The sequence below is a fragment of the Microdochium trichocladiopsis genome (assembly GCF_020744255.1).
Source record: "Microdochium trichocladiopsis strain MPI-CAGE-CH-0230 chromosome Unknown B0I36scaffold_2, whole genome shotgun sequence".
In the NCBI taxonomy this organism is placed as follows: domain Eukaryota; kingdom Fungi; phylum Ascomycota; class Sordariomycetes; order Xylariales; family Microdochiaceae; genus Microdochium; species Microdochium trichocladiopsis.
In genome coordinates, this window is record NW_025763545.1 from 3,425,769 (window position 1) to 3,446,002 (window position 20,234).

General features: G+C 56.2%; 5 protein-coding genes across 5 annotated transcripts; 2 read left to right on the forward strand and 3 right to left on the reverse strand.

The window, feature by feature from the left end:
• The first annotated feature begins 1,915 nt into the window (after positions 1-1,915).
• Positions 1,916-6,097, forward strand: B0I36DRAFT_75860 (uncharacterized protein). Its single transcript, XM_046163328.1, has 3 exons — positions 1,916-2,524; positions 2,607-5,859; positions 5,918-6,097. The coding sequence occupies exons 1-3, from the start codon at positions 2,283-2,285 to the stop codon at positions 5,921-5,923; spliced, it is 3,501 nt and encodes a 1,166-aa protein (XP_046017253.1). The 5' UTR covers positions 1,916-2,282; the 3' UTR covers positions 5,924-6,097.
• A 1,008-nt stretch (positions 6,098-7,105) lies between these two features.
• Positions 7,106-11,304, reverse strand: B0I36DRAFT_75884 (uncharacterized protein). The gene is made up of 7 exons (XM_046163329.1): positions 11,244-11,304; positions 9,009-11,188; positions 8,755-8,845; positions 8,326-8,657; positions 7,820-8,266; positions 7,583-7,754; positions 7,106-7,495 (listed from the first exon to the last, which is right to left on the reverse strand). Exons 2-7 carry the CDS (start codon positions 11,039-11,041, stop codon positions 7,211-7,213), a joined length of 3,360 nt encoding a protein of 1,119 aa, XP_046017254.1. The 5' UTR covers positions 11,042-11,188; positions 11,244-11,304; the 3' UTR covers positions 7,106-7,210.
• Positions 11,305-12,674: 1,370 nt separating this feature from the next.
• Positions 12,675-14,279, reverse strand: B0I36DRAFT_359731 (peptidase M24, structural domain-containing protein; the record flags this gene model as incomplete). Its single annotated transcript, XM_046158183.1, has 4 exons — positions 12,675-12,880; positions 12,938-13,750; positions 13,838-14,023; positions 14,255-14,279. The coding sequence occupies 4 exons, from the start codon at positions 14,277-14,279 to the stop codon at positions 12,675-12,677; spliced, it is 1,230 nt and encodes a 409-aa protein (XP_046017255.1).
• An 823-nt stretch (positions 14,280-15,102) lies between these two features.
• Positions 15,103-17,217, forward strand: B0I36DRAFT_315615 (uncharacterized protein). The gene has a single exon (XM_046152901.1). It carries the CDS (start codon positions 15,278-15,280, stop codon positions 17,162-17,164), a length of 1,887 nt encoding a protein of 628 aa, XP_046017256.1. The 5' UTR covers positions 15,103-15,277; the 3' UTR covers positions 17,165-17,217.
• Positions 17,218-18,297: 1,080 nt separating this feature from the next.
• B0I36DRAFT_359733 (uncharacterized protein) lies at positions 18,298-19,987 on the reverse strand (the record flags this gene model as incomplete). The annotated part of the gene is made up of 2 exons (XM_046158184.1): positions 18,298-19,259; positions 19,327-19,987. 2 exons carry the CDS (start codon positions 19,985-19,987, stop codon positions 18,298-18,300), a joined length of 1,623 nt encoding a protein of 540 aa, XP_046017257.1.
• Between the last annotated feature and the right edge of the window lie 247 nt (positions 19,988-20,234).

Below are 20,234 nucleotides of genomic sequence, written 5' to 3' on the forward strand. Positions count from 1 at the left end.
AGGTCCGAAACAGGGCACAGATATCAGATGAAGCTGGCGGGCATGGATGCTGAATCAGAGCAGCAGCTGCCCGTCATGCGGAAGGGAGCGTCGACAAGGCGCAGGACGGGAAGCTGGCTGCTGCTGGCGTGTTTCAGGCTTAGCTCATGCGTCAAGCGCACTGTACGGCTCGGCCCAGGCGTTGGGAACCGCTCATGTATCAACACCACGCGGCGGCGTGGTGGCAGAGCGAACGCGAACGCCCTCGCTTACCCCATTCCAGGCACACAAGAGAAAAAGCCGTGTGCGATCATGCAACGTGCAACGTGCAACTCTATAGGTGCCTCCATTGGGAAGGCATCCTGACGGATCCGGGCACGGCGTGGCCCTCTGAGGGTGCTTCCACTGTGGTGCATCTGGGCTAAGGGCGGTCGAATTCAATTTGTGGTCCGGCTTGTCAAGCCACAATGCAAAGCCTCGTCAGGACGGAACCCACGGAGGAGGGCTGCAACAGCTGGTCTGTCCCGATGTCAGGGGTGACGAGCATGGTTTCGTTGACATGGTTTTGACCAAGCACCAGTGATGCTCGAGGGTTGGTGAATGTGTGCTGGCGATGTCGAGTCGAGAGAGGTCTTTGGTCCGCCCATCAACCAGCCCCTTTCTGATGCCAGCCGTGCCTGCCCAAGCAGCATGCGGATAGGGTGCAGAGGCCGCGCATGTGCCTTGCGTAACAATGGTCCTGTCCCAGATCCGCATGTCTTGCTTTGTTGCAGTCCGCAAAGACATCTATCTGCAGTGGACGCCAGATCTGCATGTCCAGCCACGGGTCCGCTCTGATATGGCCCTCCCCCGAACTGCTGGATACCTTGGAGTACGTGCTTAGCAGGACACACACGTCTCTCTACCGAGGGTTTGCAGCTGGGTTGCAGCAGGAGGACCGCGCTGCTCGACCGCCACACGTGGTTGTCTTATGTCCACGGCAGACACGGTCGAGGTCGATACGCCTCCCACATCTGGGGCTGGCCATTGGCCTGCTGCTCCCTCAAAGGTCCGGGGCCTGCATGGTCACCTGGATACGACGAAGCGTGGCTCTGGGGTGCTGTCCAGCGGCATCCCCAGACAATGGAAGAAACAAGACTGGACGGCGACATGGAGTCCCACAGTGTGCTCGCGGGCCATCGACACTGGGGTGCCACAAAGGACCACGCTACTCCGTACGTCGTGCGCTTGCTCCCATGTAATGCATCCCTCCAGCCCAGCGTCAGAGGGGGCCAGTGACGACCCTTGACTCAACCTCCAAGCTGCTCTTCCCTTTTCTTGGCCCACGCTCGACATACTGTATCTCTCTCATCCTCATCCCTTTTGCAGGCTCTCGGCGCTTCTCCCCTCCAACCTGCTCCTCTCCACCTCTCTCTCTCTCTTCTCTCTCTGCCATCTCCAGACGTCCTGATGGAAGGAGCATGCTGATGTCGCTTCTGCTCCGCTCTCACGATCTCCTGCGCACACACCTCCCGACCCCTGGAGCTGGCTTCTACACCTCCTCGAGCCCGCTCTCCTGCTCCACCTGAGCCGCTCCCAAATCCCTGGCTGGACGAGAAAGCTTGCTTGTCAACTTGTCGGCTGCTGGCCCGCCTGGACGCACCAAACCTGCTCCTCCCATCGACAAGTCGACACCGGCCACGTCTGCCGTCACCTCCCCACTGCACCCAGTCGCCCGATACAAGCTCAAAATCGCCAGCCTCGTCATTCCTTGTATCCGCCGCACAGCCTCTTACATCTCTCTCGAATCACCTCTCGATTTTCGCTCGAATCATTCACGCAGCCGTCTGTTCCAATCACGTTCACGGCACCCACCAATCTCGTCAATTGTTTCCGCCGCCGTGCTGTTGCTTAGCATAGCACCGTTTCCCAGCAAGACTTCTGTCGGCCCCTTTGTAATTACCTGCACAGCAACAAGCGGGATTACTGCATTCGATACTATTCACTCCTTCGACACCTCTTTCTCGCGTAGCCGACATCTACGACATAACGAAGACCCGCCCCGCCTTCGCTGCGATTTCTCCATAAGCAAAGGCCCATTTTACCCGCAGCTGTCCTCGAGCAACAGCTGCTGTTGCACACTCCAATAAGGAGCAGCCAAATCACCAACACGAGGATCCTCTGGGGGCCACAACCTGACCCCTAATATCGGCAGGCTTAAGCTCCTCGCGTCTGCGCACGAGGCTAATTCACCATTTATCCCACCAAGGGCAGCATACATCACTAATCTTGGATGTCGCCACGGTGCATAAAGGTAATCGATAATGTCGAATGCTAGATCTGAACACCTGCCTCCGGGCTTCTCGTCTGCTCCTGGTATGCCTGCAACAAGCCAGGGCCGTTCCTCTTCCCCGACCGCTGGCGCCATTGCTGGCCTGGACGCAGCTGCAATGAGAAGCCCCTTCGGTTTAAACGCCCCTGGCAAAATGGCCGGAGCCACACGCTCAGGGAACAACTCGCCCTCTCACGACACACCTGGTGGCCCTGGTCGGCTGTACTCGAAGCGGTAAGTGATCACACCAGCGCACCTCATGATTTCTACGTGTTCGTCATGCCCATGTACTTACGCAATCATCCCGCATCCATAGAGCGCGCGAGATCCAGGCGCAAGAAGGTGTCGCTGGCATGCCACCTCTAAATCCCTGGGGTGGCCCACCCACTAGCGGAAACTCGACTCCCCTGAGAGAAAACATCCCCGAGTCTCCTACCGATGGCTTCCCTGATTTCGTGCAGCTTCCGACTCCAGACAGTGGTCCAGCGACAAGACGTGCGCGTGCCGGGACAGTGCCTTCCCGGTTTCCTGGCCCGCCGGGCATCGGGGGAGGCAGCGCTTTCCCCAGCATGAACCCTATGGTCTCTCAGACGTCACGTCCAACACCGTCGCAAAGTCCATTCAAATCGCCCTCCCCGACGCTGAATGAGCTCCCAGTCGACGCGCCCCGTTCCTCGACACTGCTGTCCCGACTCCGTGCTGGATCGTTGCCGCAGCGAAGTCCTTTTGCGCCAAACTCGGGGACCAACTCGCCTTTTGGTCCCTCAGTTTTCAGTACCTGGAATGCGCCTGGTCGTGACAGGACCAACACTCTAGCAAGCATTGCCAGCGTGGGTTCCAACGGCCCAAGCTCGCCGGCACAATCGGCTTTTTCCAAAGAAGGTCCTGGTGACAATGACGTGCACATGCGGACTCTGGACTATCTCGGACTCGCAGAGACCCCGCAACCGGCTCGGGCTCAGCTGGCACCCACATACCTGCCTGGCATCGTAGACTTCACCAAACAGGCCAACCGTTTCCGATCATACTCTGTGAACAATAAGGATAAGTATGCGGACGACGAGGATGATGTATATGACGAGGAGGGTCTGCTGCAGAGCCAGTACGCGCAGTTGCAAGACCAGCTTGCGGCCACCAATGCTGCGATTCAGCAGCACAATCTTGCCGTCCAAGCATTTGCTTCGCAAGCATCTGTTACGCGGCCTCGTGCCCGTACAGCTGGTGTTCTGGAGTTGCAGAATGCCGGGTCTCGGCTGATGCGCAACTACTATCCAACACCATCACGACTTGACAACTCGATGACGGCAGCAGATCTCGGTCTTACTGATGACAAGGCCTTTGACGAGCTTCCGAGTGCCGTGGCAGCCATGAACCTGGGAAGATCGAACAGCCGGAACAATGGCCTGTTGTCTGCCGAGGAGGCCGGGCTCGAGGGTCCAACCAGTGCTCTTTGGCTGGGTAGCATCCCTACTTCTACAACCACGTCGACCCTGACAGAAATGTTCAAATCTCACGGTCCAATCTTGTCGGCCCGTGTACTGACTCACAAGAACTGTGGATTTGTCAACTTTGAACGTGTCGACAGCGCCATTTCTGCCAAAGCTAGCATGAACGGCAAGGAGATCTTTCCAGGAGCTGGCCCCATACGCATCAACTTTGCCAAACCGCCATCTGCATCTGGCACGCCTGGCCACGATGGAACATTCCCAAGCCCCAGCCCCGACCCTTTCACCAAGGGCCAGGATGCGGTGCCATCTAGCGCTGCTGCTTCAGCTGCCGATCGCCCTGCACTGAACACGAAACTAATCAACACTGTACCTGTGATTCCTCCTCTGCATGAGATGACAGGCGACATCCTGCAGATTGTCAAGTCATTCGGCGCAACTGACGAGGACACCGTCCGCATCGCAAGCACCTTGCAGTCGGCGATCCAGTTCACTACCTACCACGACGAAATCCCGCCCATTCGAGAGCCCACGCACACCCGTGTCCACGATGCTCCCAAGCTGAGGGACATTCGGAAGCGGATTGACAACCAGAGTCTCTCGCAGGCGGAGATCGAGAATGTTGCCGTGGACATGCTGCCGGAGATTGCCGAGCTGTCATCAGACTACCTGGGCAACACCGTGGTGCAGAAGCTGTTTGAACACTGCTCGGATGAAATCCGTGATGCAATGTTAGCCGAGATCGCGCCGCACATGGCTGAGATTGGTGTGCACAAGAACGGAACCTGGGCTGCGCAGAAAATCATCGACGTCTGCAAGACACCACAGCAGATGCGCCTCATTGTTGAGCACGTGCGTCCGTACACGATTCCGCTCTTCCTTGACCAGTACGGCAACTACGTCCTGCAGGGTTGTCTAAAGTTTGGCACTCCATTCAACGACTTCATTTTCGAGACAATGCTCACTAGGATGTGGGACGTTGGCCAAGGCAGGTACGGCGCTCGGGCCATGAGAGCGTGCTTGGAGAGTCATCACGCCTCCAAAGATCAGCAGAGGATGCTCGCTGCTGCTATTGCCCTCCACAGCGTCCAGCTGGCCACCAACGCAAATGGCGCGCTTCTCTTGACTTGGTTCTTGGACACTTGCACGTTCCCGCAGAGGCGTAGCGTATTAGCTCCTCAACTTGTCCCATTCCTTGTCCACTTATGCACCCACAAGGTGGCATATTTGACCGTTTTGAAGGTCATCAATCAGAAGGCCGAGGCTGAAGCGCGAGACACGATCCTCCAAGCTCTCTTCTTCAGCCCGAAGGACCAGGTTCTTGAGGCAATCCTCAGCGACCACGCTTGCGGGGCCACGTTGATCTTCAAGGTCCTAACGACTCCCTTCTTCGACGAGAGCATCAGGAGTCAGGTCGTGGAGAATGTCAAGAGCGTCTTAATTCGCATCAAGGCTCAGCCGAACCAGGGGTACAAGCGTCTCATGGACGAGGTCGGCTTGTCCACACGCACTGGCGGTGCTGCTTCTCGCGACCATTCAGTGAACCGAAACGCTGGGACCGATAGGCAACGCCCTGTCTCGAGGCAAGCCCAGGTCCAAGCCCAAGCTCAAGCAACGGCAGCGGCGCAACAGAATCCTCAGTTTGCGAACCAATTCATGAATCCCCTGATCCCTGGCAACGGCAATAACTTTGACATGCCTGGTTTTGGCGGTCCTGGCACTGGTGGCAGTGAGAATGGCATGCAGCAGTTCGCAGCCTACGGTCCCCAAGGGCCAATGTTCGCTGCCGCCGGCGCTCCAATGAACCCTGCCAGCATGCAGCAACTTCAGTTTCAGCAGGGCATGATGCCTCGTGGAGGTCCGGGTATGAGCAACTTTTTCCAGCCCATGCAAGCCGGCTATAGTGGCTACAATGGCCCTGCTCCGGGCATGGACCAGTTCCGAGGGCAGAATGTTGCCAACGGCAGTCCTGTCCAGCCGTCCGGTGGCGCACAATTTGCCCCGCCTGGATTTGGCATGAACATGGGCATGGGCGGATACAACTATGGCGCCCCGGGCATGAACGGTATGCAAAACATGCCCTACATGCAGGAGCAGCCTGCCAACAACAACCGCCGAGGACGCGTAAGTCTAGGTTCACCTTGATTCGCATTGAGCTTGAGGACTGACTGGCCTATCGCAGAGATGATCAAGATCTTGATTAAGCAATATGAGGAGGACGAGATTTCCGCGGCACTGGCGTTCTTGCTCTCAGGCCAAAGCGACCTCTATTTTGAATGTGGTAACCGTGCTTAGGCGTTAGAAGCTCGTTCGATGCTGAAGAGGAGGGGTTTCTGGACTACAAATGAGAGGGCTGGCGACCACATGAGTAATACCAGAGCCTTCCTCTACACTTCTGACAGGCGGTGGGCGAAAGCGAGGGGACGCTGGCTGCCTGCAAGAGTCGTCGACCTGGCGCACATGGGCGTGTGGGAGAAAATGTTTGCGTAAAAAAGAGGAGACCGGATTTGATGAGCTTATCTGTTGTTAGATCACGATGATATGTCCCGCGTTTTCTTTACTTGAAACCATCACAAAGAAGATTTCTCTCGTGTCTCCATCCTGCACGTCATGTTACCGTCTCGACCTCACCTTCTTCCCTCCATGCTCTGTGTCCTGGTACCCCTTCTTGGGACAAGGCCCGTCTTATCGCACCAGAAGGCGACAGGTAAAACCTGCATGACATGAACACGCACGACAGCAACACAGCTTGAGCGAGCAAAGGGAAAATTCAAATGATGCCATTTTTCTGGAACTTATCGACCACGCAGAGTAGACTACATTGTCAGGCTGCATAAAGGCAAGCATCAAACGTGGTATGTGAACCGTCAGGACGGCAGGAACAAAGGGGGCCCCTAGAGCAATCGTGCGCTGGATTTACTATCGCAGGCTTTGGTCCCGAGGCCCTCTGACACTCGACTTACTGGCTCAGCCCAGCCACGTCACCATGCTCGCAGGCCCGCCCCTGTCGCAATGTAGCTCTGATCTACTCGTTTGGGCTTTCACAGGTGTTTCTTGTTGCTATGGTAATACGCTGATCTATATCGTGTCTTGCTCATCGTGATAAGTTTGGTAGTTGGGAGGCGACTGTCTTGGCATCGCGCCTGGACCGCGTGGCCCTCTCTCTGCTTTGCAAGTCTCCATTGCTTCTTTCTTTCTTACATGCATGGCTTTCATTGCAGAGACAATAATAGATATGTGAGCGGTGTCGTGCTGTTGGGCTCATGGCCCGCGCTATTTGACTAGTGGCAGTGTCGATATGAGCCGCAAAGGCCGTGCCAGTGAAGATTATAGGGGAATAAGGATGGGTATCATGAGTAACGGACTAACGGCCGATCTCGACCGAACATTGCTCGTGTCACTGGAGTGTGTCTACGGACAATGGCTTTCTCATCGTTGAGGGCTTGACAGAGGGAGCGCATTGGTAGGATCTGCCTCAGTCGAGCTGCATGGCAGAATCATTACTGCGTCGGCGCTTGACTTCGTGCGCACCATTGTCTGTTGGCGGAGTGGCTGTCGTGGTTTCAAGCTGAGAGCTTGACTCTTGAACTGCGGGGTGTCCTCGCTTGGCTAAAAGTCGTGTGACCGAGGCTCGAATGGCGTCGGCTTGTGCGAGCATGGACTCGAGAGCCACTACGTCGAGCTCGCCAAGTTCGCCGGCGGCCATGCGTTCAGCATCAGCTGCTGCCATCAGGGAAACGACTGCAGGACTGGCTTGCGTCTGAGCAAGAAAGATGTTAGTGATGATCCAATGTCGTACGCTGCCTCATCAGAGATCATAGCGGGAGGGCGCCAACTGTAAACTTACAACCATAGCTCGCACAAGATTGCTGACGCCGTCACTACTACCTTGGCTGAGCTGGGCGAGATTCAGTGCAGCCTGCTGCTCTTCCAGGCTGCGGACCGTTGGCGCGTTCATGCGAGCGGGGTCACTCGTGCCCACCGCGAGTGGCGGTGCCCGCCAGCGGTTCTTCTTCACACTAAAGATTTTCCAAGTCAGCACGGTCTCACGATTACTCCCTCCTGGGGATTGGGGACCACATACCGAGAAATGAAGTCGAGCTTGACACCCCGCTCAGGAACCCGATACACGCGGCCAAAGTTCTGGTACTGGGCCTCGTTCTCATCCTCGCTGTCCTCCTCAATTTCTATGCAGCCGTTGTTGGTCAGACCGCGACCATAAGCCTGTTCGATCACCGGAGCTCCCTTGATCTTGCGGAGCTTGTGAGCGGGAGCAAGCTTCGCCATCAGTCCTCGAGGTGTGTCGTCCGCATGACAAGGGCACCTGAATGTGCGTGGTAGTGGCGGGCAGGCCAGGGGTGGGTCGAGGCAGTCAAGGTGCCAGTTGAGGGGGCATTCGGAGCAGGGCAGCAGAGCCCTGTTCTCAGACGCTGCTTTGTGGCACATGTGGCACAATGCTGCAGTCCCGTCGGTGTTCCTGATGCGATAAAAGTCAAATGGCTCCTCCGTGTAGCCTTTCCTGTTAGGTCTACTTGAATGATTCCGAGTCAGTATTTGATGCTTGTGAGACGGTGATTGCGTTAAACGTACCTCGTTTTGGGGCCTCCTGGCGCAACCTCCTCATACTCACCCTCGGGCCCAGTCTTGACGCCTTCGAAATAGTCCCTCAATCGTTCCGGCAGTCTAAACGCGCGAGAATTCTTCCGGTCCATAAGGCTGAGAAGGGAGCCAAATACGCCCTTCTTTTCCCCTATGGACGGATATGCTCGGTAGGTACACTCGTTGCAATACCACTCATCCCCTGCGGTGGCTTGATTCAAAGGAGGATCAATGCAGGCAAAGTGAAAGGCATATGAGCACCCATCGCAACAGACAAGCTCGCCGTTGCCTCCGCACGCATAACAAGAGTCGTCATTATCGTCCTGCATGAGCCTGTCAGCATACTATGTCGCTTCTGCGTTCAAATATGACGCCCTTGACGCAGGTGAGATGAACACATGCAGAGCGGCTGAAGTTTACCTTATCATTTGGAGGCCCGAAGCCAAGGGGGCTGGGGCGATCACCACTACTACGAGGCACGCCGGCAGCAGTACCCTTTTTCTTCATCGGACTAGACGGATCGCTTGTCAGCAAATGATCAAAGATATTACTCAATCCGCGTTGCAACGAAGGACCCAGATCTTTGGCGGCACGCCAGAAGACGCCGTATTGCTGTGATTTTGGAACTGTTCTGAAAGGGATCGCCGCGGAGGACAGATGTGAGAATGACTTACGATGTCTTGACGCGAAGCCCGCCGCGTGCTCTCTTGCCAGATCGTGGGTTGGTAGGTGTTGCTGCACGTGATGGGCGGCCGGATGGAGGATCCAGATCAGGTCGAATTGAGATGGATGTGGGTGATGATGGTTGCTCATCCAATTCATCGTGACTTCTCTTGGCGGCTCTTGTGGTTCGTGAACCAGGAGCAGGTGTCCGGACTGCACTGCGAACGCTCTCTACAATCGATTGAGCGCGGGCGACCGGGGTTTGGGCCGCCGGCAGTGTCTCATAGCTGAGGTCCGCTGCGAGAGGCTCACGCGTGAAGCTGTGCTCGATAGCTTCCTTGAGTGCCTCGTTGTTCTTAGCCTTGGTTAACAACTTCTTCCGCTCGTAGGGTTTAAGTTCGCCCGCATCACCGTAGCGACTGGGAAACTTGAGAGTGCCGGGTGGTTGATGAGATGCACCGTCATTGATGACGGTGGCTGGCATGCTCAGGTCAGATGATGAGGAGGAGGGTGGATGTTGAGTTGTGTTTGATGAGCGAGCAGGTTTGGGGCCGGCCGCATCCTTCTTTTTGGACGCGGGTTTCTTGTGCGACGGTTTGATTGGTTGTCTGGTCACGGCCGGGGTAGGAGCAGCACCTGGCGCATCGACACCATCCTCCTCGAGGTCCTCTTCCTCGCCCGATGCAGCAGCAGTATTTGCAGCAAATGTGCTGAAATCCAGCTCGTCGACGTCGATAGACGACAAGGACGACAGACTGCTAAGAGAGTCGGACCTGTGCTTCTTCCGGGGCGACTTGCGACTGCCTGGCGTGCCCTTGGCACTAGCGGCAGGCGCCTTCTGGGGAGTGTCATGGAGGGGGCGAGCTGCGCCACTACAGCCAACCCCAGTGCCGTTCATCACCAGGGACTCAGTCGGTTCCAATTTGGGCCTTTTGTTCGGAGGCTCTTCGCTGCCTTGGTCGGATTCTTGGTCCTTGATCGTGCCCATGTCCATGGTCAGGAGGTCTGCGTAAGGGGCAGGCTGGGCCTTGCTAGGGCTGGCCCTGCTGCCGTCTGATGGCGGAACAAAGTAGTCGTACGCGTTGCCATTTCGTGCTCCGTCCTTTTTCTTCTCCTTGACCAACCGAGTGAACTCCTGTAGGGTTTCGATATCCGCTCGCTGGTGGGCAATATCTTCAATCATAGCCACAAAGTGAGGGTCATTCTGGTAGTCGTCATACAGCAGCCGGATCGCGAAAGCTGTAGGATAGCGGTGGAAATCCAGTGCCTCCTCGACAGCCAGCTCGACGACTTTATCTGCCATCTCCTTATCCTCAGGCTCACGGTCCCTGGTCGAAGATGGTGCGCGAAATGTGGCTGGTTGGGGAGGAGTGGGGCTGGACTGGCGACGGGTCTTGTGCCTCGCAGATTGCCTCCTTGTTGTGGTTGTAGGCTCTGCAGTGCTCTCCGCAACGCCGGGCGTCTCCTCTGACGCAGCTTTCCCAAGCTTCTTAGCAGTGGACCGCCGAGGCTTCTTCGTCTTCTTAGGAACATAATCTTCATCTGCCCCATCGTCGATTACCAGAGGCAAGTGACTTGGTCGTGAAAGGGGCGATTGTGACCGACTCTGCTGGACCTCCATATCAAGCGCAGGGACTGATGGAGACCTCGACGGTGTCGCGCTAGACGCTTCGATCGTGGCAAGCGCAACTGTCTGCGAGTACGGCATAACCTTGAAGGTCGTCTTCCTGACTGTGGGTGCTGGAGCAGAGGTGAAGTCCTCGTCAGCTGGAGATGGAGAGGACCGTGTCGTTTTGCTCGTGGTGGTCTTTTTCAACGCGTTCGCCTTGGGAAGCGTGCCCAAGGGGGCCATGTTCTCGAGGACCCCCGACCGCATAAGCCCGGCATCCTGAAAGCTCGGCTTGTTCTGGACAGGCGGCTCCAGCCAGCTCCTCATGAAGTTCCGCTGCTCCTTAGTGACAGAACTTCTGTTTTGCGTGCCAGCCGAGGGGCTCGAGTACCGCGATCGCGTAGACTTTGACGAAGTCTGGTTTGTGGACGACATGTTGGCGACGCTCGTAGACCTGCTGAGGTCCCTTTCTTGGGTGATGGCGAGAATGTAACGAGGTGCTGTGGTGGAAACTGCTCTGGAACTGGGGCGCGCTGCTCTACCCTCAGGGATGGTGCGGAGCTGGTCTCGCCTACAAGACGACTGCTCAAAAGTTAGCATCTGGACCAAGGAGGTGATTTAGGGAGAGGGAAAGCACTTGTCTGTGGCTCTGAGACGCAGGCGCGTCAGGGTTTGGCAGCACGAGAGTGGTTTGTGTGTGATGCTTTGTGGAAGACCAAAGTCAAGCTCCCTGCCTGTGCTCAGGCGGGTGAGCTCCCAAGGTGGCTTTCAGTGGCCGCCCAGCAGCAGGTCCGGGGCCGCCGGGGGCCCACTAAGCCGAGCTTCCTACAGCGTGCCGCCCAAAGAATTCCAGCACCTCCCAGCCAAGAATCCCTGCAGCCAAAAAATCACAGGGCATTACTGTTCCTGCAAAAATCCCATGCAAGTCCTCGCGCGCGCGCGTCTCGATGAGCTGCCCACTTTACGCGTCAAGCATGGATACCCAGAGCCCTCAGCATCCCAACTGCCATTCTCTTTGGTCCTGGAAAGCAGGTGCAGTTGACATCACAGTGATCACACGTGTCTCGCTTTAGTTTGCCGTGTGCCCGGCATTCTGTTTGAGAATCATGTGGACAATCAAGCCAGTCCAGAGTCTCGACTGCGAAGCTCAACGCGTGTCTCGCTTCCGCATCTGGGGACCCCAACCAAAGTTGTTGACTCTTGATGCAAATATCCTGCTCCAGCGCGTCTGATCATGCAGCCACATCAACCGCTTCCTCTCATGTGGGACAATCTGACACTTTCTCCGCCTCTTCTGCACGGCGTATATGCCTGGCCTTTGATCCGTGGATGCTTTGACCCTCCTCGGCGCTTTTGCCCAGGCTCGACAGACTTCTCCTTCGCACATTCCAACGACCTCTTGGCGGCTAAAGAGTCCCAGTCATCTAGCCTCTGGCGAAAGGAATTTTCAGACGGCTCAAGGCAAGTCTGTAGCTGTACCTTATGCATGTTTCGAGATGGGGCAGCTTACGAGACGAGGCTGGAGGGCTATTGATTACTGAGGCGTTCTTACAAGCGACTACAAGTTTGTCACTTGATGAATGACAGAATGGAACGCGCTCCAGTCAGCTTCAACATTGCAATCCCTACAGGCAGGCTTCTCGCATCCAGACCAGCAGCAAATGAATAGCACGAGGTCGAGCAGACAAGCGCCGGGCAATAGAATGAGTTCATGGTTGACGTGCAACCGTGGATCGAGCCACCTTTCATTCATTGGTTCTTTTGTAATTTTGTTCCCTTCCAGCTATCTCTGGCGTCCTCTACCCTAAACTGTCCTTTCGTGGAGATCATATGCGTCGCCTTTATACAAGCAGGCAGGTACTCCAGCTCTCAGCTCAGCAACCAGTGAGGTCATGCTATTGCTGAAATAATCCGGGTACGATCTCAAGAGCAGAGTAGGAGACAGGCACGCACGGAGCGCCGCGTCAGGTATGAAACCCGGGTATAAGTGCACGGAATGTGTCGAGCACCCCTTGGCGGAGCTGGTAACAACCTTTGCGAATCCTGATCACCCAGTCTGCGTGAATATTTATTCCTCATCAGCGTTCTCCTCAGCCTGGCCGTCCTTCTTGGCGGTCTTCTTCTTCTTGTTCTTGCTCTTGCCCTTGTTTCTCGACAGCGGCTGCTCAAGAATCTTGAGGATCTCCTCGTCCTCAATCTTCTTATCAGACTGGTACTTGCTGAGGTCCAAGGCGGGCGGGGCACCAAGCTTAGTGACACCATTCTTGGTGATAGCTATGTTGTTGTCAGTCTTGTGAGAGTATTTGATGACAAACCAGGACGGCAACTTACCCAGAGTGGTCAGCAGACGGGCGACAGGAGCACCCTCCTTGTCACCGACGACCTCATACTGGCGCAGCACGTTGGAACGAACACCATCAAAGACACCAGCCTTGAACTTGGTGTCACCTCCCTCCTCCTCGAGCTGTCTCAAGCTGAAGGGGAAGTGGCCGTACTTGTTCTGAATGGTGGAGAGAGTCTTGCGAGCGTTCTGAGACTTGAGGATGTAGGTGTTGGCACTCCGGCGGTGCAGGGTAGCGCGCTGCTCGAGGTTCTTGACCTTTCCAGAGTCCGACAAACTGAGGCCCATCTCGACACCCCAGACCTCGCCCAGCTCGGGGGTACCATCGCCCTTGCCACCCTCGCCAGGGGCAATGACAATCTTCTTCTTGCCCTCGATCTCGTTGCGCTCAAACACCCACGATGTGGTGCTCTCGACAATGCTGCACTCATAGGCACTGGCGACCTTCTCGAGAAGGGATGTGATCTTGGTCTGAGTAGGGGGCTTGACGGCGGCAGCCTTGGCCTTCTCCTCATCAGTGCCGGAGGCCAGGGTGCCGGGGGGCACCATCAGGCGCAGAAGGAGCTCGTTGGCATAGTGAGTGGCAAGGATCAGGTCCGCAGAGCGGCCAGTGACGACATCGGACGCGCCCACGACGATGGTGTCGCAAACGATAGAGCCAAAGCCGTCGATTTGGGCACCAAGCTGAATCTTGACAAGCTCACCCTCCTTGAGTTCGACGGCAGACTCGACGGGATCGGACGCCAGGGGAGTGTAGGGGGTCACAAAGCTCGAAGGCGAGACCGTTGTGGGGTGAGACTGGCCTGGACATGGGCGATCAGAGCTGTCAACAACATTGCTCGTGTGCCATGAAAGCGTTGACAAAAATCACTGCGACAGTTGCGACTCACCCTTGTGCTTGGTTGTACGGTAGACCTTGGCAATCTCCTCCTCGATGAGCTTGTCACCCTTCTGGCAGATGGTCACAATCTTCTCGCCAGCCACACAGAGCTTGGAGACCTCGGCGAGGACCTTCTCGGAAATGGTGGCGGCGACCTTGTACTTGGTCAGTACATCTGGGTTCGCCAGAGAGTAGTCTGCATTTTGGCATCGTATTAGTCTAGGCTTCTGGGTATCTGGTTCTGCTGCAGACCAAGACCCCACGCAATGGCGACGGCGCCAGTGGAGGTGGTCTACTCAATCGTGACGGGCGACGCGAAAGAGCAGCCATGGCGGGGTAGGTGTTTGCAGAGCTGCCCGGGGTTCGGAAGATGACGGGCAGCTTCGTTGACGGGGACATGGTGCATGGTGGTGAGATGAGGACTGACCAACGACTTCCTGCTTTTCGGCCATATTGGGCAAATTCTCGCGATTGTCTTTCCGAGCAGGTCGGGCGCGTCGGGTGCTGATTTTGCAGAGAGTAGCAAAAGTGAGGGGAGAGGGCGATGATTCTATTTTGCGTTTTGGTGGTTTTCCCCGCTGTGGGCTGTCATGCAAGTGCAAGGCGTGCCCCAGGTGCAGGCTCCGTTCTAGGACGCGGCTAGGCGCAGTGACCTCATCCCAAGCGTCAAAGCTCTGGGAGCTCAGGTACTGCAGGAGTAGGAGCGGCCTGACAGTGGACCTTTCACCTACACGGTACTCTCATTGCCCGTACCATCACGAACCCTGACAGATGCTTGCCAGCTTGGCCACCTTGGCCACCTTGCGACGTTCGCATGAAGTTCACATCAAGGTCCTGAAGTCTCTACTTGCCGGGCAGGATCTCTTGCGGTCACGGCCATGGCACTTAACGCCAAGATCGCACAAAGTTGGCATATACCGGTCGTAAAAGAGTGCTTGAGAAATGGTTGCCAGAAATTCCCAGCGATTGTGATCGAGAAACAAACGTCCGCGTGCCTAGGTCAGTTTGCAACTCAATTTGAATGCTCTCCCTGCACGAATAGGGAATTGAAGCTCCTTCCAAAGCGCACGAGCTGGGTAAAAGCGGGTCTGGCGGGTCGTTTGGCCCCGATAGTGGAATACTCGCTCAAGCGGATACTTGTCTCCACAACCGAGACATGCCCGCTCAATCAAGGGTATGCAACAAGCAGCACACAAGGGGCTCGCCCCGAAACGCTTCTGCTTCTCCACGCACCGTCTTGTCGCGCCCGCGTCCAGCCTACGAAGCTCGCTGGACATTTCGCGATCGTTCGTTTTGCTCACCTTGCAGGCTACACCCATTGCTTCGCCCACGCTGCGCGCCCGCACCGCGCCCTGCAGACGACGCTTGATTGCTCCCAATACTTTCGCACTTGGTCGTTTCGCGACATATTCGCTGATCCTGCTGACGCAAGCGGCGCGTCCTCACCATCATGGCGACCGAGGCTGAGGGCGGCGCCTCGAGCGCAACCCCTGGCCCAGCACAACTTTCGTCCACGTCGACGCCAAAGGGCAAAGGCGACACGAGCGATGCTCAGCAATCGACCCTTCCCGTGCGCGACAAAGAATCCTTCAACCAGGTCCTGATAGAACGTTATATGCAGCGCGACCAAGTACATTCGGCTGCTATGATCAGCAACATGAACGGGAATGAGCACAACAAACATCAGTACAAGATGATATCAGACTACAAGATGATACGGAACGATTACCGGCAATTCTTCCCGCCAGCGAAATTGTATGGCGAGGGATACAGCGGCTGGGGAAATGGGCGCACAGAGACCGGCGGCCCGGCGAGACTGCTATATCCGCAACAAAAGCCACGACCAGGGAAGCGTCAGACGCCACCACTCAAGTGGAAGCGGAAAGACATGAAGCAGCAAGCAGAGCAGCACGAAGAGCTGGTACCCGTCCGGCTCGATGTCGATTGGGATAAAATAAAACTGCGGGACACCTTCACATGGAACTTGCACGAAAGGATAGTACCTGCCGAGCTCTTCGCGATGCAGCTTGTGGAGGACCTCGGGCTCAAACAGCCGGCATCACAGCCGGTATATGAGCAAATAGTCCAGCAGATGCACGACCAATTCAACGACTTCTACCCTTTCGTGTACTCGGACGAAGATGCTCTCGACCCAGAGCTGCCTTACTCGGCCTGGAAGAACGACGAGATGCGCATCCTGATCAAGCTCGACATTACCATCGGCGCACACACCCTGGTAGATCAGTTTGAGTGGGACATCAACAACCCTCTTAACTCGCCTGAGGACTTCGCCACGAGCATGACCAAGGAGCTTGCGCTATCCGGAGAATTCACCACAGCCATTGCGCACTGCATTCGGGAGCAGACACAATTGTTCACCCGAAGTTTATACAGCGTAGGCCACCCTTTCGATGGCAGGCCGATCGAAGATGCGGATCTGGTTGCTGCTTTCCTCCCTTCGCCACTTCCCTCGGTTTTCAGACCACAGCAGCAGGCGAAAGACTATGCGCCATATTTGTACGAGCTCAACGAGGTAGACCTAGAGAAGAACGAGACGATCCTGTCCAGGGAGCAAAGGCGACAGAAGCGTTCGATCAATCGACGAGGAGGACCTTCGCTACCAGATCTCAAGGATAGGCAACGGACCATCCGCACGCTCGTTGTGTCTGCCACTTTACCTGGAGCAGCAACACATGTCGACGAAAGCAGGCTATACAAGCGGGTGGCTGGTGCTGGTACGGGACGGAAGCGCGGCAACGCCCGGGACGGCGACCTATCGGAATCCGATTCGAGCGATGATTCGTCGCCTGACTCACCTGCTCCTTCACAGTTCACGGGTACAGCAAGAACGAGAGGCATGCGTGGCGCAGCGTCCGCAGCTCAACAGCGCATGACGACCATTGGCCGTTCTGAGACGCCAGAGGCCACAATACATCACCACGAAACCAGAATAGCTAGAAAGTCGGGACGTGATTTGTTCCGCGAAGACACAGAAGAACCCCAGCATATGTGGGTGACACTGAGGATCACGAACAAGGAGAGGCTCCGCAAGATCCTCACAAGCTCGCGTTTCAAGAGAAATACGCCCGCAGGCTCGCAGACCCCATCTGCGTCGCATGCACGAGCTCCAAGCGCTGCAGTGTCTAGCAGTATGCCACCTCCATCCACGCCAAACGCAGCGACCACACCGGGTCTTGCACGAACACCATCCGCCGTGCCGGCCGCACAGATTGGCCGTGTAGAGGCACCACTTCCGACTGCAGAGGTACCCCAGCCGACACCGGTAAGCACCCCTCCGGACCTAAGCAGCAGCCTGCGCTCGCCAGTCAAGCAGTAAATCTACACATTCACTAACGCCTTCACCACAGCCCCCTCCGCCAGCTTGGCTGCTTGAAGCTCTAGACAAGTTCAAGCATGAGCCAGCTTACAAGAACGACCAGTTCGAGGCCTTCATGAAGTACGTGGCGGTGGACACCACCACGGGTGGTGTGACGCAGGCGCCCCCGGCCGGGGCCCCCATACCCCCCAACATCCGCTTCTATTTCCTCCCGCGCATTCGCTGCACAGACTGCCCAGGTAAGCTCTACACACCCGGACCAGAGTTCTCGGCGCAGAACTTTGAGGTACACCTCAAGAATAAGGCGCACAAGGAACGTGTAGAGCAACGTCTGCGGAATGGGGCCGGCGCGGCGCCGTGAGGTTGCCTGGCACTGGTTCACAACGGGCGAGGAACATTGGGTTGCAGCTAGTCACGTCACTGCGAGTAGTGCGCTTCACATCAGAAGCATATAAGTTTTGGATGGAAGGTGTGGGCTTATATAATTTACTTGGATATCACTGTCGTCTCGCGGTTGAAATGACATTTCTTGATGCCACGACATAGAAAGTCGTCGGCAACCAAGACAGCTGCATGCGGCAGGTGGGAGGGCACGCGAGAGCAAGAAGAGAAGGAGGGCGAGCATGGTATACACTTCGCGTTTGAATCAACACTCCGTGCGTCTGGAGTTTGGGGCTTTGTAGATTTTGTTGCCGCCACCTTTCATCAGGGTGTTCTTCTGAAACTCATACCATTCTTATCTGGCCATACACCTGCTTTGAAAAGCATACGAGCATTGTCTCGTCGGGTCTTGCTACAGTTCGCGACTGGGATGGAAATTTGGTGGGTATTTTCATTTGGTTATAAAGTACAAGCGGCTCGTCCCAGAATGGGTTTCGTCATGGCTGAGCTCTACATATTTTATACAAGTGGGATCCTTACTGTGCGCCTCTCTCCCTCGCCAGTCCTACTAGTTTACATTTTCGTCATCCTCCAGACAAAATCTGTCCTTTGCTGCAAGGACACGAGCGGACCGTTCCCACAGGGTTGCCGCTTTTTTCGGCTCGACCGTTAGCGGGCCATGCTGTATAATTATCTTCCAATGTAAGTTGTAAGTCAATAGCCTCCTCGAAACCAACAACAACAACCGCCATTCATGGTTTCCGTTTGGCCATCTGCTTTGTGAACCGCTTCGCGAGTTTTGGATCGACGGCTATCGGTTCGAGGATGTCCCGCTCAGGTTTGTTCGACTTGCGACTCTGGCGCGCAGGGTTTATCTTCCTGTGAGGACCGCGCTGGAGCTCGTTTTGTTGTTTTTCTTTCTGTTTCTGTTTCTGTCTTGCTTCGTCTTTGAGATAGTTCCTTAGGTACCGGCGCTCTCCAAAGGAGGCCATTTTCATAGCCCAGCGTTTCTTCTGCTCGCGAAGCAGTATCAGCCATTTCTCAGGCATGCGCAGCTGGCCTTTCTGTGTGAAAGGCCACCGCGTAAAGAAGCCTTCAGCGCCCTTGTATGGTGGGTGCCAGACGATGGGCTCTGGCCGCTTCCCTATCAAGTACGGATGCTTGAGAAACCCTGCCGTCTCTGAAGATTGCGCCTGGGTATCTTCCTCTTCTGAGCGAGACTTGAATTTAGGCGCATTGACCCAGTCCGGCAGCGGTGCTGGCTGTGGCGGAGGGACGTAAGTGGGAGGGTCTTCCACTGTGACGCCCTTCTTCGGGCCTATCCAGGCCGTTGCCTTGACGCACAGGCTGCCGTGCTCATCCTCGATCCAGACTGTTCGTCGATGCGTGGCTGCGTACTCGGGCATCCGCTCCGTGATGATCCCGCCGACGCAAAGCTGGATGCGAGTGCCAGCATAGAGAGGCGCAAAGTTGCGGTACTCGAAGAACTTTATGGACTCGCTATTGTGACCTTGAGCCAGCAGCGACTTGACGGCGTTAAGCAAGAGCACGACGCAGAAAGGCCCGTGGACCAAGAGACCCTTGTGCCCATCAACTCGTTTACTTCGCTCTGCGTTGAGGTGAATGGCATGGGCGTTCATGGTGAGCGCGCTGAAGTAGAAGAGCATCTCAGGCGTGATGACTGTCTCTATCAAGGCGTCCGGCTTCCAGGGAGCTACAATCAAGGTCAGTCACCGATCAAAGAAGCAGGGTCGTTTTTATGGCTGCGAATCAGCGCTCACCTTTTATTATACGGCTCGCCATTTCTGAACGTTGATCATCGTCGCCTTCGCCCTGGAGGGCGCTGGCGAACGGGTCCTGCCGCTCGAGGGTCTTCATGAACGCCAATACCCTTCTCTCGCTTAGACAGTTGGTGTTGTTCACGTCGAAACGGCCCGGACGGGACATGTCCATGGGCATATATCGCCGCAGGAGGTGCAGGAATATCTTTTCGTCTTCCTTGACGCCTTTGGTCTCAACCTTTTCGATAGTCTCGATGCAGACGGCAGGGGTCGAGTCGATCTTGAGGTTGTCCCTGGTAAAGTCAATGGAGCCACCGGCCCAGACCCGTCTTGTAAAGCCGCCGCCCGGACTATGATAAGGGTCTGTGCCGTCACTCTCGAGGTCCGCGGGGCTAATGGGAGTAGGGAAGTAGACGAGATGGTGGCCTTGGGGCATCGCCAGAGGCATGCGGCTCATGGGCGCGAGCGGATGCTTGGCCTGGTTGAGCGCATACTCTGCGGACAGAGTGGAGGGAGGGAGGTGCTTGTCGAGGGTGACATTGAGCAGGTAAGAGTTGGTGGGCGAGGTCACATCAAAAATATGGCGGGGCGGGCGGCGAGACAGCCTGTCCATGCCCAGCAACCTGGATCGGGTGTTCCTGTTCTGAACACGATAAGCCATGTCTGTGGTTTTGAGTGCCTGCTCGGCTGCGGGACGGGCGTATTCTCGAGGCCGACAGGCGGCGGCCAGCCAGTGCCGCGCCGTCATCGCCTGTGAGGGACGGCGGGCACAGAGAGAGACGGCCATGGTTTGCAGCTTATGCTCAGCTGCAGCATGGCCGTGATGCTTGTGGGCCGTGATGGGTGCTGCTGTCTGGAGTGCTCTATACAAAGAGCCCGCATGGATTTCAAGCAACTTTGGAAGCCAG